The sequence below is a fragment of the Carassius carassius genome, chromosome 30 (assembly GCF_963082965.1).
Source record: "Carassius carassius chromosome 30, fCarCar2.1, whole genome shotgun sequence".
Lineage (NCBI taxonomy): Eukaryota > Metazoa > Chordata > Actinopteri > Cypriniformes > Cyprinidae > Carassius > Carassius carassius.
Window position 1 is genome coordinate 13,089,783 of NC_081784.1, and position 23,421 is coordinate 13,113,203.

At 36.2% G+C, this 23,421-nt stretch overlaps 1 protein-coding gene across 2 annotated transcripts in view; it reads right to left on the reverse strand.

The window, feature by feature from the left end:
* Positions 1–22,873, reverse strand: part of LOC132110667 (ras and Rab interactor 2-like) — a 32,421-nt gene extending 9,548 nt beyond the window's left edge. The window contains exons 1-7 of one of the 2 annotated variants that reach the window (XM_059517468.1): positions 22,662–22,873; positions 10,601–10,699; positions 6,628–6,716; positions 4,961–5,159; positions 4,751–4,859; positions 3,026–3,098; positions 2,145–2,236 (exon numbers count right to left, since the gene is read on the reverse strand). In XM_059517468.1, the coding sequence (XP_059373451.1) occupies positions 2,145–2,236; positions 3,026–3,098; positions 4,751–4,859; positions 4,961–5,159; positions 6,628–6,716; positions 10,601–10,660 (622 nt within the window). In that variant the 5' untranslated portion in view covers positions 10,661–10,699; positions 22,662–22,873. Of the gene's footprint in view, positions 1–2,144; positions 2,237–3,025; positions 3,099–4,750; positions 4,860–4,960; positions 5,160–6,627; positions 6,717–10,600; positions 10,700–10,822; positions 10,872–22,661 lie in introns of those variants that run through there. The other variant, XM_059517469.1, reaches the window with a different exon arrangement.
* Positions 22,874–23,421: the final 548 nt, after the last annotated feature.

Consider the following 23,421-nt stretch of genomic DNA (forward strand, 5'->3'; position numbering starts at 1 on the left):
TTCACTAAATACATTTTTGGAATTAAGCTTAGCATGTACAGGATAATGCATCATTATATATCATTATGAATCAATAATAATAATAAAATGGAATAAATCTTCGGTAAAATATTGAAATAAAAAACATAACCATTCAATAAATGTGCTGAGATGGGATTCAGTGACATCTACGGTCTGGAGGAAAATTAACATTGCCCTTTTTTCTACAGACACATGCATGTTGCCTTTTCAAAGACAAGGAAAATGTTCACGATTATTAATTCGGCAGACTCATTAATCCAAAATGAAATACTTAACTCAAGTGGTTTATACTAAGGTGACAGTAACACAAAAAGTACTGAAAATTCCAAACTGCAAAAATTGCCAAGAAAGCTACAACAGAAAAATAGGTGTGACAGGAAATTTGATTACTATAAAACTTGTTTTTTGTTTTCTTGATAAGTTTTAGCCATCTCTTAAATGAGGGCATCTGAGATAAGAGCGGCAAGCATTTGCGTCACTTGGATCAGTTATGCCGAAGTGACACATGTGCAGGAGTGGATTAACTGGAAACCTGCACCTGTGTATACAATAGTACTTTTCTTTTATCTACTGTCTCTTTTTTTCTTACACTCTCTGTAAGCAGACTTAAAATGCTACATTATGTTATACAGACTTTGTCTCATCGGCTGCCATTCTCAACTCTTCTCTTGTCCTCAGTTCACCCCCAGTGTCCCAGTCATTATAGTCAGTCAATGAGCAGCTGGAATTTTGTCTTGGTGGAGTTTCTCTTGGAAATGATCCTAGTATGGAGGTACCACACCCATCACTGCTCTAAGCTTTACTCTGTACGGCCATTTTAGCATTTATTACTGCCTAACCGTATTATTACAGGTGACATTCTTTAACGGAGAAGATCCTTTACCTGCCAAGACAGACTTTCTATCTCATCTATCCCATTCAGACTGCCTGGTCTTCCTGAGGAAAATATGTCCCCTTCAGAGTTTTCAAGTATGTAATTTCACAAAACTAAAAGATCATCCTTTTTAAAAGCTACTGTATTTCTCTTTCAAAAAAGTGCCCCTAAACAAGTCATTTACTAATTTCATATTCCAGTTAAGATATATGAAAAAGGTCATGTTAAAATAAAATCTAAAGCTTTTTACCTCAAGTCAAACCATTCCATCATATAATTAAATAAAGCTACAGGGATGTGTTTTGTGTTCAAGATTCTCAAGTTGTACTGTACATCACATTAGTCTAGTAAGGTGCAAAGTTACAACATGTATTCTGAATCAGACACAAAGCACACAGGCAGATCTCTGTTTGATAGAGACATTTACTAGCATCAAACACATCTGTGATCAATTTCACCTATTCAACGTCTCATCATGCGCATGTTGGCCACATGAACTGCTTGTTAAATGCCACATGTGAAACGCAGCTGTGTGTTTGCTGGCACAGTAACACCTGTATAGTCAGTGCTCCAGGACATATCTGGATGTTGTCACACTACAAAATCCAACATGCTCATCAGCTTGTCTGCATACAACTTGTGGATCTCAGGCTTTTAAAAACATTACAGTTATTAGTTACACTATTAATTTAATAACTGTTCAACTGAATCTTGAGCAAATGTTAAAATGAAAATACATTACAGAAAACAGTATAGAATTTTAATATAATATCAAATTAATTGGTTAACAGCAACGTGAAAATAATTATCAATTAATCATTATGGAATTTTAAGATGTGCATACTCTCTCTCTCTCTCTCTCTCTCTCTCTCTCTATATATATATATATATATGCTGTGCATTTTGTCTTAATGTTTTAGAGTTGGTGGTTACTCGTAAACGAAATGCCTTGCTAAATGCTTTAACCATGTAAACTATTGAATGCTCAACAACGACTAAATCTTTGACACACAGACTACCATTATAACTCAGACCTGAATTAAAGATGGAATGCAAACAACATCTGCATTACGTTACAGTACACATGCAATTACACTCAGTCACACAGACATATAATAAACACATAAAATTCTTAGGGTCATTAGGGTAGTATTTATGCTGTCTGAGTAACGCTGAAACTCACACGTCAGCACTTAAACTCAGTAAAAATCTGGAGAGCAAACATTCATGCATTAGGAAGAAAACTCACCTCTTCCTAACTGAGCCACCTCCTCCAGATCTTTAGGGGTCTTTGCAGCTGCTATGGCCTCTGGCAGCTTCAGTGTGAAGGGCAGAACGTCCCTAAAGAGGACAGAGAAACATTACAAAAATGCTTCAAAAGGCTGTTTAAAAACTAAACAGCAAGAATATCCAGGCTGAGAGTTGTTTTGCGTGCTCGTGGAGAGAATGAAAGAAAGATTGAGAGAGAGACAGAGACAGAGAGAGAGAGAGATCTGTTAATCAGAGCATGTGGGTAAGTTTGGCAGAGAGAGGGCTGTGTTTATCCACTGACTTTTCTGTGTGGCCTTGACACAGACCCGAAATGGATTTGTTGCATCTCGCAAGCTTCTTCCTTACAGAACTATAGGACTGCAATCTACAGAAGTGAGCTTTAACTATGTAAATATTTTAAGACATACTAACTTTGACAAAAATTTTTTTTGGCAAAAAGAGGCCATTCCACTCAGACCCTTCCTTCCTGCTATTATCTGTGTTGGTCTTCAGCACTGGAATGCAGCTGAAACAGCATCATTTGATTTGACTATACCACAAACATTTTGGTTTATTCTGAGAACTGAGATTTACTTTAAGGTTATGGGTATACATTTTGTGCACCTTCCCATTCCATTGGCAGGCCAAACAATAGTCCCACCTCAAATTCACTGGTTAAGCTAATATTGTTGTTTTGGGCTGAGTCTGGGATCTATGTTTGAGTAATCATTATTAATTTGAGTCTAAACCGCTAAAACCGATAAATCAAGAATTTCCATAAATAATAAATATGTAAAATAAAATAAAATGTAAAATTGACAACTGAATGCTCCTAGAAGCTGAACAAGCTGTTTTTGTTTTCCAGAGTGTGATCATTACCTGCTGATACAGCAGAATGCCACCAGACGAAAGAGGTCTGCAAAGCTGATCCCTGAGCCCTCCAGGGAAAAAGCTGTAATAAAGACACACACACACACACACACACACCACAGGAATTGCTATTGGAAAAACTGGAATGACCTAACAGTCTTTCTCAGAGGGAAAAGTAAACAGAGCCAAATTTGAACATTTAAACATCCTTCACACGTCACACAGGATCTGACCCACTTACTTCATTTGCAGAAAGTGACAGACAAAGACACAGAGAAAACCAGATGGGACTGAAGCAGAATGCAAGAACTGTGTTGATGATGAGAGAACTGATTTAATTTAAGTAGAATAACAGCATAGCACAATTGGAGCTTGATCCATACAAATATTTTAAGATTCACTAGGCCTCATTCATGAAACATAAAAAAGCAAAAAAATGAATGACGTTACATTTATGAAAGATTTCTATAGCTATTTGCACTTAGTGTAAATAGTATATCACTAAAAATTGCTGGTATTTGCAGTGTAAATAGCATCTATCGCTAAATGGACTCTGCTCTTTCACTTAGTTTAAATAGCTGCTGCCATATTTTCTTCGATAGTTGCTCTTTTAGATATTAAATATGTATGCTACCATTCAAAAGTTTGTGGTAAGAAAATTCCTCTTCTCCTCACAAAGGCAGAATTTGTTTGATCAAAATAAATCAAAAAGAGTAATATTGTGAAATATAATATCACAGTTTAATATTGCAATTTAAATGCTCCTTAATATGTTTGTGGAAACTATTTTTTTTTCAGGATCTGATTTGAAATAGAACACTTTTGTAAAATTATAAATATTTGTTATGTCACATTTAATCAATTTAATACATCCTTGCTGAATATTAATTCATTAATTTAAAATTCATTTATAAAAAAAAACAAAACAAAAAAAACGGTAGTATTTGCTTTGTATATCACATGTACAGTACAGACCAAAAGTTTGGACACACCTTCTCATTCAAAGAGTTTTCTTTATTTTCATGACTATGACAATTGTAGAGTCACACTGAATGCATCAAGGGCTATTTGACCAAGAAGGAGAGTGATGGGGTGCTGCGCCAGATGACCTGGCCTCCACAGTCACCGGACCTGAACCCAATCGAGATGGTTTAGGGGTGAGCCTAAACCATCATTTCAGGTGACTACCTCTTGAAGCTCATCAAGAGAATGCCAAGAGTGTGTAAAGCAGGAATCAAAGCAAAAGGTGGCTACTTTGAAGAACCTAGAATATGACATATTTTCAGTTGTTTCACACTTTTTTGTTATGTAAATAATTCCATATATAATTCCACATGTGTTAATTCATAGTTTTGATGCCTTCAGTGTGAATCTACAATTTTCATAGTCATGAAAATAAAGAAAACTCTTTGAATGAGAAGGAGTGTCCAAACTTTTGGTCTGTACTGTATATCATACTGATATTCATTACCACAGCACTCTTATGGAGCTGTATTATGAAATGTGTCTTTGACAGAATAACAAAAAGCATGAATTAAGCAAAAACATCAAACAAACAAAGACAGACATAGTTTATTACTAGTTCAGCTTTTACTCTGATGAGAAGCATTGGTTATTCCAAATAATTAGACAGGAAAGGGGACAGGCAAAAAACAACCAAAAACTCCAGGCAGGAGGAATTGAAAAAGTTGACTATTAGTAGTCTAATGAAAGTAGACTTAGTATATCACTTACTATATTGACTCTCTTTAACTGGGAAGTCCAGAACAATCAGTGTGTCACTGTCCATACGTAGAGAAATCACCTTTTTCTGCAGTTTATAACACCTCCTCACCACAAAACTCTAGATAGAACACAGACACACACATGAATGCGACTGAACGTGATATAAAGTAGATCACAAAAGAACCTATTCTTGTCAAGCAAGGAGGCTTTTGTCTTTACCCCTGCCGGCTGCGGCTGCAGAATGCGTCTGGCTTCCTCATCGCTGAGTGACAGTAACAACCATACAGAGTGAGTTTGCATCAGTCTGTCCAGGATGCTCATGCGTCTGCGTAGAGAGTCATACCCAGAATCCCTCACTCCAGGTGCACCAGCGCAGGCAGAAGATTGAAGGAAAAGACCACTGACCTCTCCTTCCAGACTACAGATATATACATAGAGAGAGGAACCTTTATTTCACTACAATTTAAGATCAAAACTACACATGGTATTGGATTAAAGCAGTGGCTGTCAAATGTTTTCAGGTGGCAGATCACTTTAATAGTAAAAGAAAAGCTGCAGACCCCCTAACACCCTAAATCTGGGAGAATCCCAGTCTACTACTATTAAAGGTAATATAGGGAAATATTCTTGCAATTTAAATGAACTGTTTTCAGTGTTAATATATTTTAAAATGTAATTTATGCCATTCTTCAGTGTCACATGATCCTATAAAAATATTCCAGGAATTCTCAAGAAACATTTCTTATTATTGTAAATGTTAAAACCGTTTTACAGATTAATATTTTTGTGGAAAACGTGATACTTTTTTCAGCATTCTTTGATGAATAGATAGATTAAAAACATTATCTTTTGTAACATTATAAATGTCTTTACTGTAATCTTTGTTCAATTGAATGCATCCTTGCTGATTAAAAGTATTCAAGTTAGCAATGATGTACAACTGACAATTACACTACTGAACTAATTTGAACCTATAAACCTGTTAATGTGAACCTGTTAATTATTTGATATTGAGTTGATTAATCAAATAATTAAATCAAATATTGGTGTTTTTTCATGAATATTATTATTATTATTTTTATTTTTTTTGTGGTCTATATTTTTAATCAGCCTAGTCAGAACTCTTTGCAACTTGACCTCCTACTTTCCATATCCATGCAGACCTATCAGTACTGTAAAGAAAAAAAAACTACTACACCTAAATTACAGAATTATTTTATTATACATCACAAGGAGCCATAGTGACTAAATGCTCACAGATTTTGCAAGAATTATACAAGTATGTTTATGAATGTAAGGAATGTTTGTCAATTGTTATATTCATATATTCATGCATTTTAAATGTCAAGTGAGGAAAAAATATTTGAGACTGAATCTTGTTTAGCTGTTTTCAAACTTCTGAAAGCTGATTGTGAAACACCTTAATTTACTCTTCACTGCACTTCCTTTTCATTTCATAAAAATGAGGTATTGGAAAAGCATTGAATGTCCTATGGCTCAAAAATAAGACATGCTCCTCCTGCTGGAGAACATGGGAAGTACAATAACAAACACAGAGAATGAATCTTAAAGCTGATGCTTGTGATAGAGAACACAGAATGACTACATAAATCTGGAGGTATATATATATATATATATTAAACTTCCCATCCCAGTTTAATGCCAGATACAGCTATAACTCTGACACTTTCAAAATATTGCTTAGTTTGCTTCTTTTTTTTATATAAATTAATACTTTATTTTCAGGTTTAAATTACATTTTCAGTGTCATCTCACACCTTTGATTCCCACTTTACAATTGAGCAAATATACAAAAGAAGCACCATGTAATATAACCTATTAATGCCAGCCAAGAGGAGGATGACAGTGATGAAGGGAGGACTCACCCCTGTAAGATCTCTGTCTCTGGCTCTCTGGCTGGCTGAACCATTTCCTGCTTTAGCTCTGAGATCTCCGTGGAAAATGTGTCAATCAGCTGTAGTCACACACACACACACACACACACAGAAAACAAAATACAAGCGTAAAGAGCAGGGAATCTCGAGACATTCTGAACGTGTGCTGGAGTGTCATTGATGTTTTACAAGAATGGGAAGTGTCTGTGTCTGGAATTAGTCATCATGAAATTATTCCCAGTAAACCAGCAACTAAATCCGTTTCGTCTCAAAGTCTAACAGAGAGAACAATTCAGACAGAGACATCAAAGCACATTTGATTTCCTTTGATTATTCCTAGATGAAACACTCAACCACGGTCACTGTAAATTAAAATACACAATATCTAAAGATAAAAACATTCTGTGTAAGGCAGGATGCTCTTCATTACTGATCTATTTGTATTTGTATTTTTTCCACAGAGCTAAGTTTCTCCTGATGACCAGCAGGGGGCTGTTTTTATTTCATTTATTTTTTTATTTTTACTACTTGAACTTCTGCAGAAATTCTAGTTAAGCACTACCACCCACAAGACAGTCAAGAAGGTTTCATTTCAGTGAAACCTTGACCACAGACCAGACAAGTAAAGACCTGTCCACACTTTCGGTTGCATTTCTTTTTTATCGGAGCCAGTATTTTCTGCTTATAGTCATGAAGTATTGCTCTAACTTCATGTCCGACTTAGTCAGCAAACCACAAGTACACACCAACTCATGGCTCTTTTCATAATCATAATCATAATCAGCTCACTGTCAAGAAAAGCAATCCATAAAGACTTGAATGTGCTTCAGTCACACCAAAGCGCTGTAGATTATTGCTATTATTTAGCAATAATCTAGACACTTGAAAGGTCCAGAATTATCAAACTTACATAAAATAAACTGGCTCATTGTAATGACTGGATACGGCTCATTGTGCTCCTTGTGTGAGTCAGAGAAGATATACAGCAAAACTATTTTAAGATTATTAGACAAAATGCAAAATCATTGTTAGTATTTGCACCTGAAAATGCTCTAAGTTTATGAGTTAAGTTTATGCATGCTTGTTTCTGAGTGTATTGTTATTAGATGATAGATGTCTACCAAAACATACAACCATAACATAATACATAACTAATATACGGTTTATTGTGTGTGCATGACATATACAGTACCTTTCAAATTTGGGGTTAGTATTATTATTATTTTTTAATTAATACTTTTTTTTCAGCAAACATACATTAAATTGATAAAAAATGACAGTAAAAACTCACATTGCTGCAAAATATTTCTATTTCAAACAAATGTTGCTCTTTTCAGCTTTTTATTAATCAAAAACGATTAAAAAAATGTATCACACTTTCCAAATACTTAGCCGCACTACTGTTTTTAAAACTGATAATAATTAAAGAGGGTTCTTGAGCAACAAATATGCAGATTAGAATATTTTCCACATTTTTAAATATATTAATATAGAAAATACTTTTATTAAACTGTAATACATTTACTGTTAATCAAATAAACGCAGCCTTTGTAAGCATGAGATACAAAAAAAATCTACATACTTTTAATACGAGTACTTGTTTATTTATGTAACATTATTTGTCATATATTATTTATGTTTATTTAGTTATTTAATATTTTTCCATCTGTGCAAAAATATCAATTTTGTCTGCTTTCACCAGATTAGGTAAAATGTGTACTTCACAAAATCTGCAAAATTTTGCTAGCAAGGGAATTCCTCAAAATATATAAATGAGATTGTGTAATCTTAATAAACAGCACTGAAAGAGAAAAACAGAAGATACACACTGTCAACAGATTTACAAGAACACAGCACAGTACTGAGCTAATGTTGGCCAGAATGACGACAGTAGAACCACCTATCATTTATGATTAATAGAGCGAACAAACCCAATCTTGCTGAGACAGAAAGAGATCTGATAGAAAAATCATTCAGCTTGCAGTGATGATTTCATCCAGAAGCAGAGAATGACTTGATGTGAGGTAATGAAGCCGAATAAAAGGTGCATTTTCCCCGGTTGGATATTTGTTAGGAAATTCTGATGCCTGTGAGGTGCTGGCTGGTGTTCTGGAGACCGGCGAGATCAAGAGCTCTTGCAAACGCTGCAATCATCTGTGCCTGTCTTTAACCAGCCGTGAGGTAAAGTCATTCACAGCACACAAAGCAGCCAAGACTCTAGGAAACTATGTGCTGACACTTTACTAGCCTAGCACGCTTGTTTCAGCCAAACAGAGCCCTAACACTGAGAGGAGTGTTCACAAAATAAACACTCACATTGACAACAGCAAAGTTATTTAATTAAAGTGACAGTTTACACAAAAAGCAACATTCTGTCATCGTTTACTCACCCTCACACCATTCCAAACCCTCATCTGTATTCCGTGGAAATAAAAGTTTAAAGTTTACATTTTAAGGAACATTGTCCACTCTTTTCCATATAGTTAAAGTGATATCATATAGCAGTGGTTCTCAACAAGCCCCGCTCTGTCTGACATAATATTCAAAGGCCCTCCTAACTAAGCCGATATGTACCTCTGGTATTTCTAATAAATACACTCAAAAATATGATTTTGATTTAATTTTAGTGTTTGTTTAGTATTTAAACCTATATTAATTAAATAAAATTGTAAAAATATTACTGATTTTTTAAAATGTGTTGTATCGTATCAACAAATTTAACTGTGTATGTTAATTAACATTTAGTTTACCTCCTCATCATCTGTCACTCACTTAAGTTAATCTTTAAAAACTTATAATTAAATGACACTGTTAAACATTCATTTTTGTAAATTTTTTGATGAACTGTTCCTTTAATAGATGACAAAGGTAAAATTCAATCCGCTCACCACATCCCACTGAAATATAATCTAAACTGATGACAGAGGAGAGATGTTACGGGAGTGTTTCTGTTAAGGAAACAAGGAGGAATATAAATTCTTGTTCACTGGCGTTCTTAATCTTATCATGCATTCATCACGGATGATTAGCGTCGGAGCAAAAGCCTGATTTATTTGCCTTTGGCTGCATCTGACTGTTTACATGTAACACAGCTTGCACTTGCAACTACAACTTCCTCCTGCATGAAATAATCCCAACACATGCTTGCAGCATGTTTGTTGGAAGAACAGCTTGCAGAGATAACAAGTGGATCTATCATACTCTGAGAACCTGTTAAGCTCTGCAGCTTTAGCACTGGCATGGTGAACGGACAGAGCAGCATTCCACGGGGTCTCCAGAGGCCCTGACTAACCTGCACTCTGTCTGGCTCTAAAGTAAGACGTGTACTGAAAGCAAAGGTCACCCAGTAAGGGTGTGTTTCAATGCATCTTTTATTGCTGGTTGACACATTACTGTGTCAAATATAAACTATAGTGCTGTTCAATCATGACGTCAATTTGTAGGCCATGTGGTTATTGTGTTTCTGAATACCTCTGAATGAGGTTTGAGTGATTGTATCACAAAACATTTGCAACTCTATTTAGCATTAACAACTTGGAATCAACTAAAATGAACCTTAAAAGACATTTATCCACAAATTAAATGGCATAATTTTGCCATAGCGTTCCAAACCTGTATAAGTTACTTTCTTCTGTGGAACATAAAAAAAGATTTTTAAGATAAAATGTATTTTTTTTGACCATACAAAGTCCAAAACAGCATTATTTTAGACCTCTTGGAACACTCCTATATATATATATATATATATATATATATATATATATATATATATGCTATTGTCCATGGTTGTAAACTGGGTATAAATGGCTTAATAAGCAAAACCAGCTTTTTAATATAGGAGGCTTAGTTAGAGAAGCTCATGTGATGATAAAATACAGCACATGCAAATCTACATCCATAACATGCAGGCAGACACATTCAGAAAACAAGGCAAAGCTCAGAGGACAGTGGTGATGTGTCTCACCTTAAAAAAGCTGCTGCTCCGATCCATGGGGCAGGACTGCATCATCATCTCTGTAGACATGGTTGGGTGTACACAGCTCTTCTGTGTCAGGCTGGGTCTCTGTGGTTCACAGAAACATACTTCATTTGAAGCCCAGAAAGAGAAAACCTCAACCCATTCCACACATATAGGCCAGAGAAATTAGCATACAACACTAAGAGAAGGAGCCTGCCATACATGCACCTTATTCACACTCTAAACTTCATTAAAAGCCCTCTTCTCATTCATCTCATTTCCTGCCAGATTAATTAACTTGAACTACACCCTTTACACACGCAATACTTTCTTATATTGTACATCCACACAGTTACATGCTCAAACACATCTTGACCTAGATTGATCATACAAAGTATGTGCAGCAAATATGATCTCTGTTACAGCTATTATCTCTTTTAACATGCTATTTTAGTACAATTAAAAATAATTAAATAAATATATAAATACATTTTTAATTGATAACCTTAGCTATAATAAATTACACAGTATATTTGTTTAGAAATCATGGGAGAACTGGTAAAGCAAATAGAGATGACAGTCTGAGCTGAAATCTTTTGTTCACTGACTTTTGTAAAGAAGTTTTCAAAACAGCCTCAGGCATAATAGAGGGAGGGAGGATCAGCTGGGAGACTGGCAGAGACAAAACCAGGGCAAAGGTCAAGCCGTGAGAAAGGGTGGTGGAAGGGGCAGGACGAGGAATATAAAGTTTTCTAATATACTTAATCAACCATGAAAGCACTGCTCAGCTACGGTAAAAATCAAAACCAGCTCCATGGGCAAAAAAAGAAACCCCTGGGATGTAGTGATCACCTGATGAATGTACTCTTTGCTAGGCCATATATTGGCTGTATATTTACAGTAAGAATAAAAAAGTTTGGAAAAAAATTAGAGAGTGTGCTGAAATCTCTTCATAGCTATACATTAAGCAATAGTATTCAAAAGTTTTTTTTTTTCGTTTTTTTCTTTGAAAGTAAATTGATACTTGTACTTAGCAAGGATGCATTAAATAGATCAAAAGTAACAGTAAAGATGGATTTCTTGTTTCAAAAGATTTCCTTTTTAAAATAAACGCTGTTCATTTGAACATAAATAAATAAATAAATTTCACAACAGCACAACTGATAATAATAAGCTATGTAACTCAAAACCAAAGTATATTAGAATGATTTTTGAAATATCATGTGACACCAAAGACTGGAGTAATGGCTGCAGAAAATTCAGCTTTGCCATCAGAGGAATAAGCTGCTGAATACTGAATAACCCTGGATGGTCATAGATTAACAAGCTCCATATGAGCCATTTTACAGCTTATGTAAAATGCATTTAAACCATAAATGGGCTGAAGGGACAATGGAGGAAGCTTTTTGTATTGTACACAACTTTCTTTAACTTCAAAAACAAAACATTTATGAAAAGTCAATGCAAAAGTAAGTTGTATAAATACTTACTGCCAGAGAAATTCTCAACAATACAGCTATTAAAACAGCCACACCACCCAGTGCTGCCTCTGCAAGTCACTTTGTTCATGATGAGCGAGTGTCTTCTCTCCCAATGCAGAAGATTGTCATCAGCTGGAGCAAGAGCCAGTTCTGACCCACATCCAGATGCTGCAGATCCCCAACACCCAGAAAGCTTTGATCCAGCACAGCTATCAGAGCTATGCACAACAGCTTTTTCCTCCACAGACAGCACAGTCTTGCAGTGTCAACCTGACTCCACTCTTATCATCAACAAAGGAAACACAAAGCCTTTTTTTTTTCACTGGTTGAATTTATGTGTTGAGCTAACACAAAGCTGCTGTCTGGGTGCTGACACTGTAAGGGGAAATCATGGCAAACATGTGCAGCTCAGCTCACAAAGCCTTTGATGTGACCATCAGAGACTTTGAAGAGAACAAGCATCTCCACCCAAACCATTGCTTTCTTCTGAACATATTGCTATGGAATCTTGTGTCCTCCAGAGCCAATTTATCAACAGTGCCAAAGTTCAGACTGTCCTCTGGGTGGAAGGTCTCTCAGTAGAACAAACCCTAAATACTGGAATTCCCTCCAAATGCATTCGATTCACTTATCCCTCTTTTACTAATAAACAGCCAATATGTTAATAATAGGCATGCTAATAAGCCACTAGCTAATAGTAAGAATTGGTCCCTATACTAAAGTGATACCTTTTTTTTTTAGACTGATAATAATAATGGTTATTCATTCATTGAACTTTATCTCCAGATTCAAGGTTCTTTAGAAAAACTAAGTATTATTATTATTAATAATATTATTATTTCTGTTGTTTAATAATTTGAATAATACTCTAATGATGACATTTAGTAACACTTTAGTATAGGGACCAATTCTCATAATCTAATTGTTATTAGAATGATTAATCAACTAATCATCAGTTATTTTAAAGGTTAATCAGTAAGCTTTGAACCATTATTCCTCTGTTTTTTGTTGTTGTTTTTTTGTTTTATTATCGCTGTTATTGTCATCTCTGTCTCTCTCCTCCAAATCAATCCCACAGTTCTTAGCTCTTGTTTTTTTCTCTCTCTATCCCTGACCAGTCATGCTCAGGTAAGCCTCAGTACAATCCAAAGGGCACAACTCTTACAATCACCCATGCGGCTTGGAAGGAATACATCAGCAAAAACTGAGTTTAACATTTTTATGTTTTTGTGGTGGTGGTTTTTCAGGAAATCAGTCTGAGTGAGATCCGGGTATTTCCGTTGAAGCATTGTTCCTGCGCTGACAGATATGAATTGCATTCGACATGTTAATCTACAGTACTCCTCTTTGTGAAGGGCCTTCACCTCATGTTGTTGCAGTAATGAGGCATCAACACATTCATCTTTCTTCAGCAGCATTACATAGTCCTCATCTATATCCATAAACATACGTATGTTTGCTGGAAAATGATGACATATGATGCATAACAAGTGACAGTTCAATCATCTGGCACGAAACTCTCACAATGGCCCCAGGACATCAAGCAAAACATTGTTGAGCTCTGCTCAGTATATAAACAAGAGAAAGCAAGCTGTTATCCTTTTTTTTGAAAGCCTCAACAAGACACACTTGCATACGGCTCAGTGAGTAAACAGGAAACCCCTTGGACTCCCAGCACGGGCAGAATAAACAGGCTAAGTTATTAACTGGCCACTGTGGTGCACAGACCAGCAGAGAGAGAAAGTCCGGCTCAATTGGTAATTTATTTCTCTCGTCCGCTATCATCTCAATAGGGATGTCGCGGCACTGGGATACACAGAAAATTGCAGTTGAATGGAACAGTCTTAGTTAGTGTGCCCTCCAAAATGTCAACAACTGCAAACAAGACCAGAGGCAAACTCTTATCCTGCTTCCATCCAAACAGGGTCATTTTTTTATAGTGCGCTGGCCTGTACCATTGCACAAAAGGTTTAACATGCCAGTTTGTGTATGTGTGTGGATGTAGAAAAGCACTCAGCTGGGCTGTTTGGACCCACACAATGGCACATCTGAACTACGAGGCACAGAGTACCTCTGTGTCCTGCACACAGATGCACACATAACAGGTGCGTGGTAGCAGAGAGGATTTTCTGTAGTCTGGAGAGAACTGCCAGGGCTTGACAGGAAATGGAGCTTGTAAGCAATTAATGGGGTTGAGCCATAAACAAATATAACAAGAATGTGAGACACAACTGGTTATTATTCTATTATCTGGTTAGTTTCTTATCCTGGGCTGATGTAAACACAAAACAAGAGCTTTGAGTGCAGCACATTTTAATATAAGGATAACAGAGAACAGTGGGACAGTGACATGCCACTATGTCAATATAAAAAATATAAAAAAAAATAAAATAAAAGATAAAACATTTACAGCCTTGAATATCGCAGGAGAACAGTGCAGCATGTCTAAAGAAATGACTGAGAAACAAATCCACGTCATACACAAACAAAATCCACACTTCGTTAAAGGGACAGCTTAGCCAATGATTCAAATTTCCAGAAAGCTCTCAATATATAGAATATATTTAGCTCTATAAAAAGATAAAGGCTGACATTCTGTACAAGATAAAAAAAATTGTTTCCCTGTGATTATATATTTTCTTTGTGCTACTTCTTGTGCAATAATAATGCACCAACACATATATTTACTCTACCATTCAAATATGTAAGATTTTCTAATGTTTTTGGGAGAAGCCTCTTATACTCACCAAAGCTGTATTTATTTATTTATTTTTTAATAGAGTAAAAACAATAATATTGTGAAACATTATTACAATTTAAATGAACTGTTTACTATTTCTTCATCTGACGGCATAGTTGAATTCAGTGTGTCATGTGCTCTTTTGGAAATCATACCACAAAGAAACAGCACTGAACAGTATTGATTTGAATATTTTACATTTTCTCAAGACTTGATTGGCTAAACTATTCACATGTGAGATGAGAAACAGCACTAACAGTTATCTCATGTTAGTGGTCAAGTAACAGTGCTTTGCAATCAAAGTGGATGGGTAAATGCATTCAGCAATTGAGTTATAGGTTTTCTCCCTGTTCCAGTTAACGTAACCGACAGAGGAAGTTACAGCGTGTTACTGAATGACGTAGTCTTTCCAGTCCTGTTGGACTGGAAATGTGTTGGGTTAGACTCAAAGTGTGATTCACAGCTAATGAAACCAGACGTGCTGTTTGTATAGGTTATGCAGTTTTTATTGAAGAGATCTTGGAAGTAATATTAAACAGCGAACAAATGAAAGATGTCCCGATGCAGAGCAGAGTGTTATAAATCACCCCAAAATGACTTTAATCGTAATTATGCTACATTTTTAAATTTCCCTTGAGTTTCCCATATTCTTGGGACAGATTTTTACAGCCAACTTAATTGTTAACACATCTATATGTTACAGACTGTAACTATGACAAATCAAGCAGATTCTGCACACACATTCAAAGAATTATACTAATAAATCATTCTCAAGTCTGATGCAGTGGTAAGACAGTATGTGAGAAGGGGAAGGGAGAGGGGAAAAACACTGGGTTTCTATTGGATAGTGAAGTCGTCTGGCACTGTGTTAGGACCCTGCTGCTATATGGCCTGGAAAACATCCAGCTCGGCTCAAAGCCTGCAGAGAGCTTTACCCGCCCAAGGGGGACAGCAGCCTTGAGGGACAACAACAGTTCGAATCTTCACACGCTACAGACATCCCTGCTTCAGAAACAACATCAACATATTTTATGTGCAAAACCCCACGCAACTTTTCAGCTGGAGTTTTAGGTAACATACAAAGACAGAGATATTAGCTGTGAAATAGATCCAGCTGTTAGATCCAGTCTCTCTACTATTGGAGTGAACCTCATTTTTTTGTAGCCTGTTTACAATGTCAATGTCAGTGTCACCTTTATTTATATAGCGCTTTAAACAAAATACATTGCGTCAAAGCAACTGAACAACATTCATTAGGAAAACAGTGTCAATAATGCAAAAATGATTGTTAAAGGCAGTTCATCATTGGATTCAGTTATGTCATCTCTGTTCAGTTAAATGTGCATTTATTTGCAATCAAGTCAAGATATCGCTGTAGATGAAGTGTCCCCAACTAAGCAAGCCAGAGGCGACAGCGGCAAGGAACCGAAACTCCATCGGTGACAGAATGGAGAAAAAAACCTTGGGAGAAACCAGGCTCAGTTGGGGGGCCAGTTCTCCTCTGACCAGACGAAACCAGTAGTTCAATTCCAGGCTGCAGCAAAGTCAGATTGTGCAGAAGAATCATCTGTTTCCTGTGGTCTTGTCCTGGTGCTCCTCTGAGACAAGGTCTTTACAGGGGATCTGTATCTGGGGCTCTAGTTGTCCTGGTCTCCGCTGTCTTTCAGGGATGTAGAAGGTTTACAACCCAAATGATGTGCTGAACACTTAAGCAAAGCCATTTCAATAAAATGTTGCATAAAGTATCTCACACCTACATTTGTTTGTTGTCTCAGACTTTTCTGTTGTATACCGAAACCATTTTTGATATTTACTTTAGTCACTGTCACTGTGGTTATTGCCATCATCCACTTTTATTACAAAGACAGAATTAGCCAATTTTAACAGCCCAACACTAATTTTAGCACTCTTTTTGTATGTGTTGCTGTCAGTCCTGCAAGTTATATTGTCATGCCAGTAGATGGCATCACTGAATCATTTACTCAACCAATTCAGTCAACAATATGTATTTAGAAACAAAACTCTTTATGATTGAGTCATTTAAAATTTACTCATTTTGTTCAAACAATAATTCATTCATATATTAAATAAGTGACGAGTCACTAAATCATTTACTTAATTCACTCGAATGCACTGATTCATTCAGAAACATAACAAGTGATGATTCACTGAATCATTTACTGACCGATTTGTTCAAGCTCACTGATTTTTTCAGAAAATAAAAACAAGTGATGAGTGACTGAATTTTATTCAGTTAATTCATTGAAACATACTAATTAATTCAGAAACTGATGAAATTACTATTTTTATTAGAGAGTAAATTAATCATTCACTCATTCGACTTGTTTAAACAAATAGATTCTTTCAGAAACAAAACAACTGAATGTTATTATAAGTGAGCCAGTGAATCATTCACCCAACTGATTCATTCAAACAAACTGATTCACTAAAGAACACCTGCATTTTTTGTCAGCTCTGTACGAACTGGGGTTTCTGAAATTGTCTGATATCCATAGCAAAGTGACTGACACAAAAGTAAATTACTCTTGCAATAACCCTCATAACCTAGAGTCAAATGTACAGTCGTGGCCAAAAGTTTTGAGAATTACATAAATATTAGTTTTCAAAAAGTTTGCTGCTAAACTGCTTTTAGATCTTTGTTTCAGTTGTTTCTGTGATGTACTGAAATATAATTACAAGCACTTCATACGTTTCAAAGGCTTTTATCGACAATTACATGACATTTATGCAAAGAGTCAGTATTTGCAGTGTTGGCCCTTCTTTTTCAGGACCTCTGCAATTCGACTGGGCATGCTCTCAATCAACTTCTGAGCCAAATCCTGACTGATAGTAACCCATTCTTTCATAATCACTTCTTGGAGTTTGTCAGAATTAGTGGGGGGTTTTTTTGTCCACCCGCCTCTTGAGGATTGACCACAAGTTCTAAATGGGATTAAGATCTGGGGAGTTTCCAGGCCATGGACCCACAATTTCAACATTCTGGTCCCCGAGCCACTTAGTTATCACTTTTGCCTTATGGCACGGTGCTCCATCGTGCTGGAAAATGCATTGTTCTTCACCAAACTGTTGTTGGATTGTTTTGGTACCATTCTTTATTCATGGCTGTGTTTTTGGGCAGAATTGTGAGTGAGCCCACTCCCTTGGATGAGAAGCAACCCCACACATGAATGGTGTCAGGATGCTTTACTGTTGGCATGACACAGGACTGATGGTAGCGCTCACCTTTTCTTCCCCGGACAAGCCTTTTTCCAGATGCCCCAAACAATCGGAAAGGGGCTTCATCAGAGAATATGATTTTGCCCCAGTCCTCAGCAGTCCATTCACTAAACTTTCTGCAGAAGATCAATCTGTCCCTGATGTTTTTTTCGGAGAGAAGTGGCTTCTTTGCTGCCCTTCTTGACACCAGGGCATCTTCCAAAAGTCTTCGCCTCACTGTGCGTGCAGATGCGCTCACACCTGCCTGCTGCCATTCCTGAGCAAGCTCTGCACTGGTGGCACTCCGATCCCGCAGCTGAATCCAAAGAAGGACTATGCAATTCATCTGATCACTCTTCATAACATTCTGGAGTATATGCAAATCGCTATTATAAAAACTTAAGCAGCAAATTTTCTAATTTCCAATATTTATGTAATTCTCAAAACGTTTGGCCACGACTGTACTAAACCCATTGAAGCCACTGAAATCTGACTGACAGTTCATTCAAGTTAAAGTGGTTTTTGAGCTCAATTTCCTGCTGAAAGGATTGTGCAGAGACTCAGAAAGGCTCAGAAAAATTACATTAACAGACACAGCTGCAAAAGCAGGCAAAACAGTGAGAAAACACACTCAAAATAGCCTTTCATTACCGCAGACTCCAGCACAGACCAACAAACCCCAACCATCTGAATGTCACTGGTCAGACTACATAAGTGAAGCCTAAAAGATGACCATTTAAATCTGAATCCATACATGCACAGACTCCCAACATTTTATCTCAACCTTATCTAGGCCTGTTCACAACATGGGATCGATGTGATCCCCAAACACACAGGCAGGAGAAACACACAATCAAAGTGTGCAGGCAGAGGCCAGCACTATACAGGATATGGCCAGCTCCACCCCACATAGCATGTCCCAGGGCAATAACCAGACAAAATGAGGATCAAACAACGATTTATACATGTGCTAACAAATTCCAGACTCATATATCGGCCTGTTCTTGCATTTAAGTGCTTAGTGCACATCTTTTATTCGGTTTCATCAAGTTTCCTTTCCTCCGCTGCGCTGAATCTGGCTCCAAATGCACCTTTTGATCTACTTAAAAGTTTCCTCCTACTCAGAACTTACCCTTTCTCTCTCTCTCCATTTCTTAGTTTCAGTGTCAGACACAAAGAGGTCTCTCATTCAGACAGTGCAGTTGGAAGCGTGAGGTGATTCCGTGGGAAAGGCTTTTGGCAGACTGGCAGCTCCCTGACTCCCAACAGCTGATATCATTTCTGGAGTCCTGAACTAGATTCCAAATTATCATCCAAAGAAGAAACAATTGCTTTAACTTGCCCATGGAGCTATTATGATCCTTCTCATTGTCTTCAGAAAAGGTCTAAAGCAGGTACTCATGCTAAGAAGAGGTTTTGAGTACAAAGACCATCCTCAATCTAGTCCATAAGTTTAAGTTTATTTCTTTGATTTCTGTAAAACATAACTCCTCCTGACCAAAACAACAAACCTGATGAAGGATTTAAAATACCAAAATAGCAAAGCTTAAGAAACCAAATGAGTTTCATTGCTAAAGCTGGATTCCAGCCACATCCCATCAGATATGAGCATATGACAGCTAAAAATAACTTTAATACAGTTAATACATAATTTGATAATGTTTATTACCACGAGAAAAGCATAAATTATGGTTATAATAAGACATTTACAAAAGAATTTAACAGATGTCAATCTTAGTATTTCTCCTAAAGCACTCGGATCATCCATAAAAAGAGTTATTTCAGCTAGAAGATGTAATGTCTGTGGGTGTTGTCAGTATATCAACAGAGACGTGATGTCATGTACATGCCGTCAGGTAAAGATGTAGCAATAGGCTGTTGATTAGATTGTTTCTGGTTGGTTTTATGGTCAGAAATGTGTAGGTCCAAATAATTATCTGTGGTAATTGCCATTATGCCACAAACGTTGTTGGTTTAACTTAAGCATTCAAGAACTTCAACTGCACTGAAGCTGAAACGTTCCTTTAAGAGACGGTCTGCATGTGCTGAATACAGTCTCACGTCAGTGAGGAAGACAGATAAACATTAGCTCTTGTTCAAATAAATCACACTTAAGAAGCAGACATGTGAAGCCGGCTTCTCTTACCTAATTTGTACAGTCTCCTTTACTTTAATGTATTACTTCCAGATCCTTCTTCATCAGAACATAAAGACAAAAGAATATTTCAGCTTTTTCACCACATTTTCAGATGTGCACAGCCAGGCAAAAATGGGTAAGACTGGAATGCGAGTGAGTTTTTTTGTCGTTTTGTGATGAGAAGCTATAGTCAGCAAACATTATCTGCTTCAAAACAGCCCTTAGTCCCAGTGGGTTTCAGTGTTTTAAATATTTGAGGTTTCCTTTGTGTTTGAACCTCCAATTGGCCCAGAAAATGTAAACAAGGCAAAAATATTCCGTGTGGACAGGAGTTTGGAGTCGGTATGCTCATCAAGGTTGCATTTATGTAAAAAACAGTTACTGCTTAATATTTTTGTGACAACTGATACATATTGTTTTCCAGATTTTTTTAAACATAGATCTTTTGTAACATTGTAAATGGCTTTACTGTCATGTTTGTTAAATCTAATGAATCTTTGCTGAATAAAGGTATGATTTTTTTTTTCTAAAACAACAAACAAACATTTGAAGTTGCCAGTGTATTACAAGAGAATAGAAACAAAATGAATACACAACTGAAAGGAAACAACAAGCAAGGAAGTTAAGAATGTATCCGCAGTTTGACACCTCAACACAATAGAGTATCACTCTGTGTGAGTCTTTAGCTTGTTTTTCAATTCTGCGGTTCAACTAAATCTGATATCTCATTACTTAATTATATCTCTTACTTTGCATTTAATGCTCTGATCAGCTGATCATAAAAGATCACATTTCATTCCAAAATGGTTTAATCATGTACCCACCACATTCACTGAAATCAGTGTAACAACTCTCAATACTGTCAGCAGACACTAAAATTATGATGACAAATTCCAGTGCACAGAATTGCCATAATGAAGAAGGCACCTCAGTCACAGCTGACAGTTCAGCATTTGAGTAGCGCTCAGTGGTCACAGTTCCGGCTTAAATCAAGTAAATATGAAAAGAGTAATGAAATGGATTAAAACATTCTCTTCCAAACTAATCCAATGCCAGTCACTGCACAAATCAGAAATTCTTGTCACATGTGACGCATGTTCTGGGCAAAATCCAGCTCGGCTCAAAGCCTGTAGAGAGCTCTGCCCAAAATCACTTAAGTTACCTCCCTCTGCCTGAGGCTAATCTTCTTAACAGACCTCAGAGCCACTGTTAAAATATCGGTGGGGACTGGGGAAGAAACGAAAAATCTGGTAGGATGTTAAAAAAATGAATGAATGCAATCAATTTGTCTGACTGCAATAAAGGAATGTGCACAAGTGATGGATAATTCATCAATCACAATATATCATAGGGACTTTCCATTGATTTCTATTGTTTTAATACAGGCATATTGATTTTTTTTTATCACAATATTTTTTTTTTTTACATTTTCATTACATATTTTCCAATTATTTACTATTATTTATTTTCTATTACGCTATTTTCCTCATAGGGGCTGTTAACTGCTCCTCCAAATGCTGATTTGACTTTTTACTGTCCGGAGACATTTGGTCTTCTTGAGAGACACACAAATGCACACACAAATACACAAACATGTTTTAGGGGATGCCAAAATTTGGGAAGAATATTACAACCTGTTCTAATCTAATTATCTCTTTTTTTTTTAAATGTCTTGGAATCATTGTATACTGGTTATGAGAAAAGTACACTGAAGCTACTAACTTGACCCCTAAACTAAGTTTACTTCCCTCTCTTAGAGTTCACTAGGAGCATAAGTGCATGCAGTTTTCCAAAGCAAATATAATATCTTTCACACGAAATTTTGCATTAAAACTTTTAAATAAAATGCAGATTATTCCAAAAATACAAACTACTACTACAGCTTTGTTTCTTTCTACATAATTACCATCTATACCATTAACATAACATAAGAAATGTATGAAAGTGTCTCAAAACCTAAGCTGACTCATGCTCATGACAGAATTTTGGTATCAGTAAAGTCTAGTTTTCCCCCCAGATCTTTGACTGTCGATGAGACCATTCTTAAAACTTTACAACGACATTCAACAACGTAACATAACATCACATTACATGTATTTTTCCAATAGACCATTTTTAGCCACAGTAACCTGTATAATACAATTACCTTCTTGAAAAAACATCAGTTTTGATTCATGACCATAAACTGCAAGTGGTAGCTACTAAACATAAGACACCAAAGTATCAAACTATCATTACCAGTATTAACCCATCATATTTTAAAAAAAAAAATACTATTACAGGTAATTAAGTGTTAATAAAATATAACTTCTAAAATAAACAAAAACTTAAAATATATGTTCCAAGCTGTTGTAACCACCAATTTAATAACTTTTATTTTAACAAGTAGCCTAAAACACACACACAACGCTTTAAATGTACTCAAGACTAAGCTGAGGTCGACAAACAAAACTCGCCGCAGACTTACGCTAATAAACATTGCGTGGGACTCACCTCGACGGGGCGAAACCAAAACACCCGCTAGAAAAAGCACAGTTACGCATTTATAAGACCTGGACGATGTTTCTCCAAAGGCTCAGTTGCTGTTAACATTTTTAGATGTTCCTACATGACCGAGTCGAGGTTGTTTACTTGTAATTCGCATTAAAGACTCATAGCTGTGTTAAAGCATGCGACCTCTCCCGGCAAAAACAAACTCCAGGAGAACAAAAGTTGATGCGCATTAAGTTTCACGTCACGTGTTCCAGCTGGGAATGTCTCTGGAAGGGAGAAGTCTTTGTTAGACCCACCAAACATTGATGTTACTCAGAGAGGACATGAAAGAACCGGAAAGACAGTGGAACTGAGGACCGAAGCCGCACACACAGCCGAAACAATTAAGGAAACGACCTTGTGGGCTATAAATATCTGTACAATTTCACTATTTCAATTCATCGGATTATTTATCAAAGCAAAGAAACCAAAGCAAAAAAATAAAAAATAAATAAATAAATAATATATATATATATATATATATATATATATATATATATATATATATATTATATAATTTCTAATCAAGAAAGGTGTTATAGGCCTATATACTAGTATAGCCTACTAGCTGTAAAATATACCCTATAATGTAGCCTTAACAAATATATATTTTTGCAACTGTTAATGTGCCATTTTCAAATAGATTGTGTTTAATAAATACATAGTTTGAGATATGATGGAAATGACACTAAAAATTACAAATAGGCTATGACAGACTCCC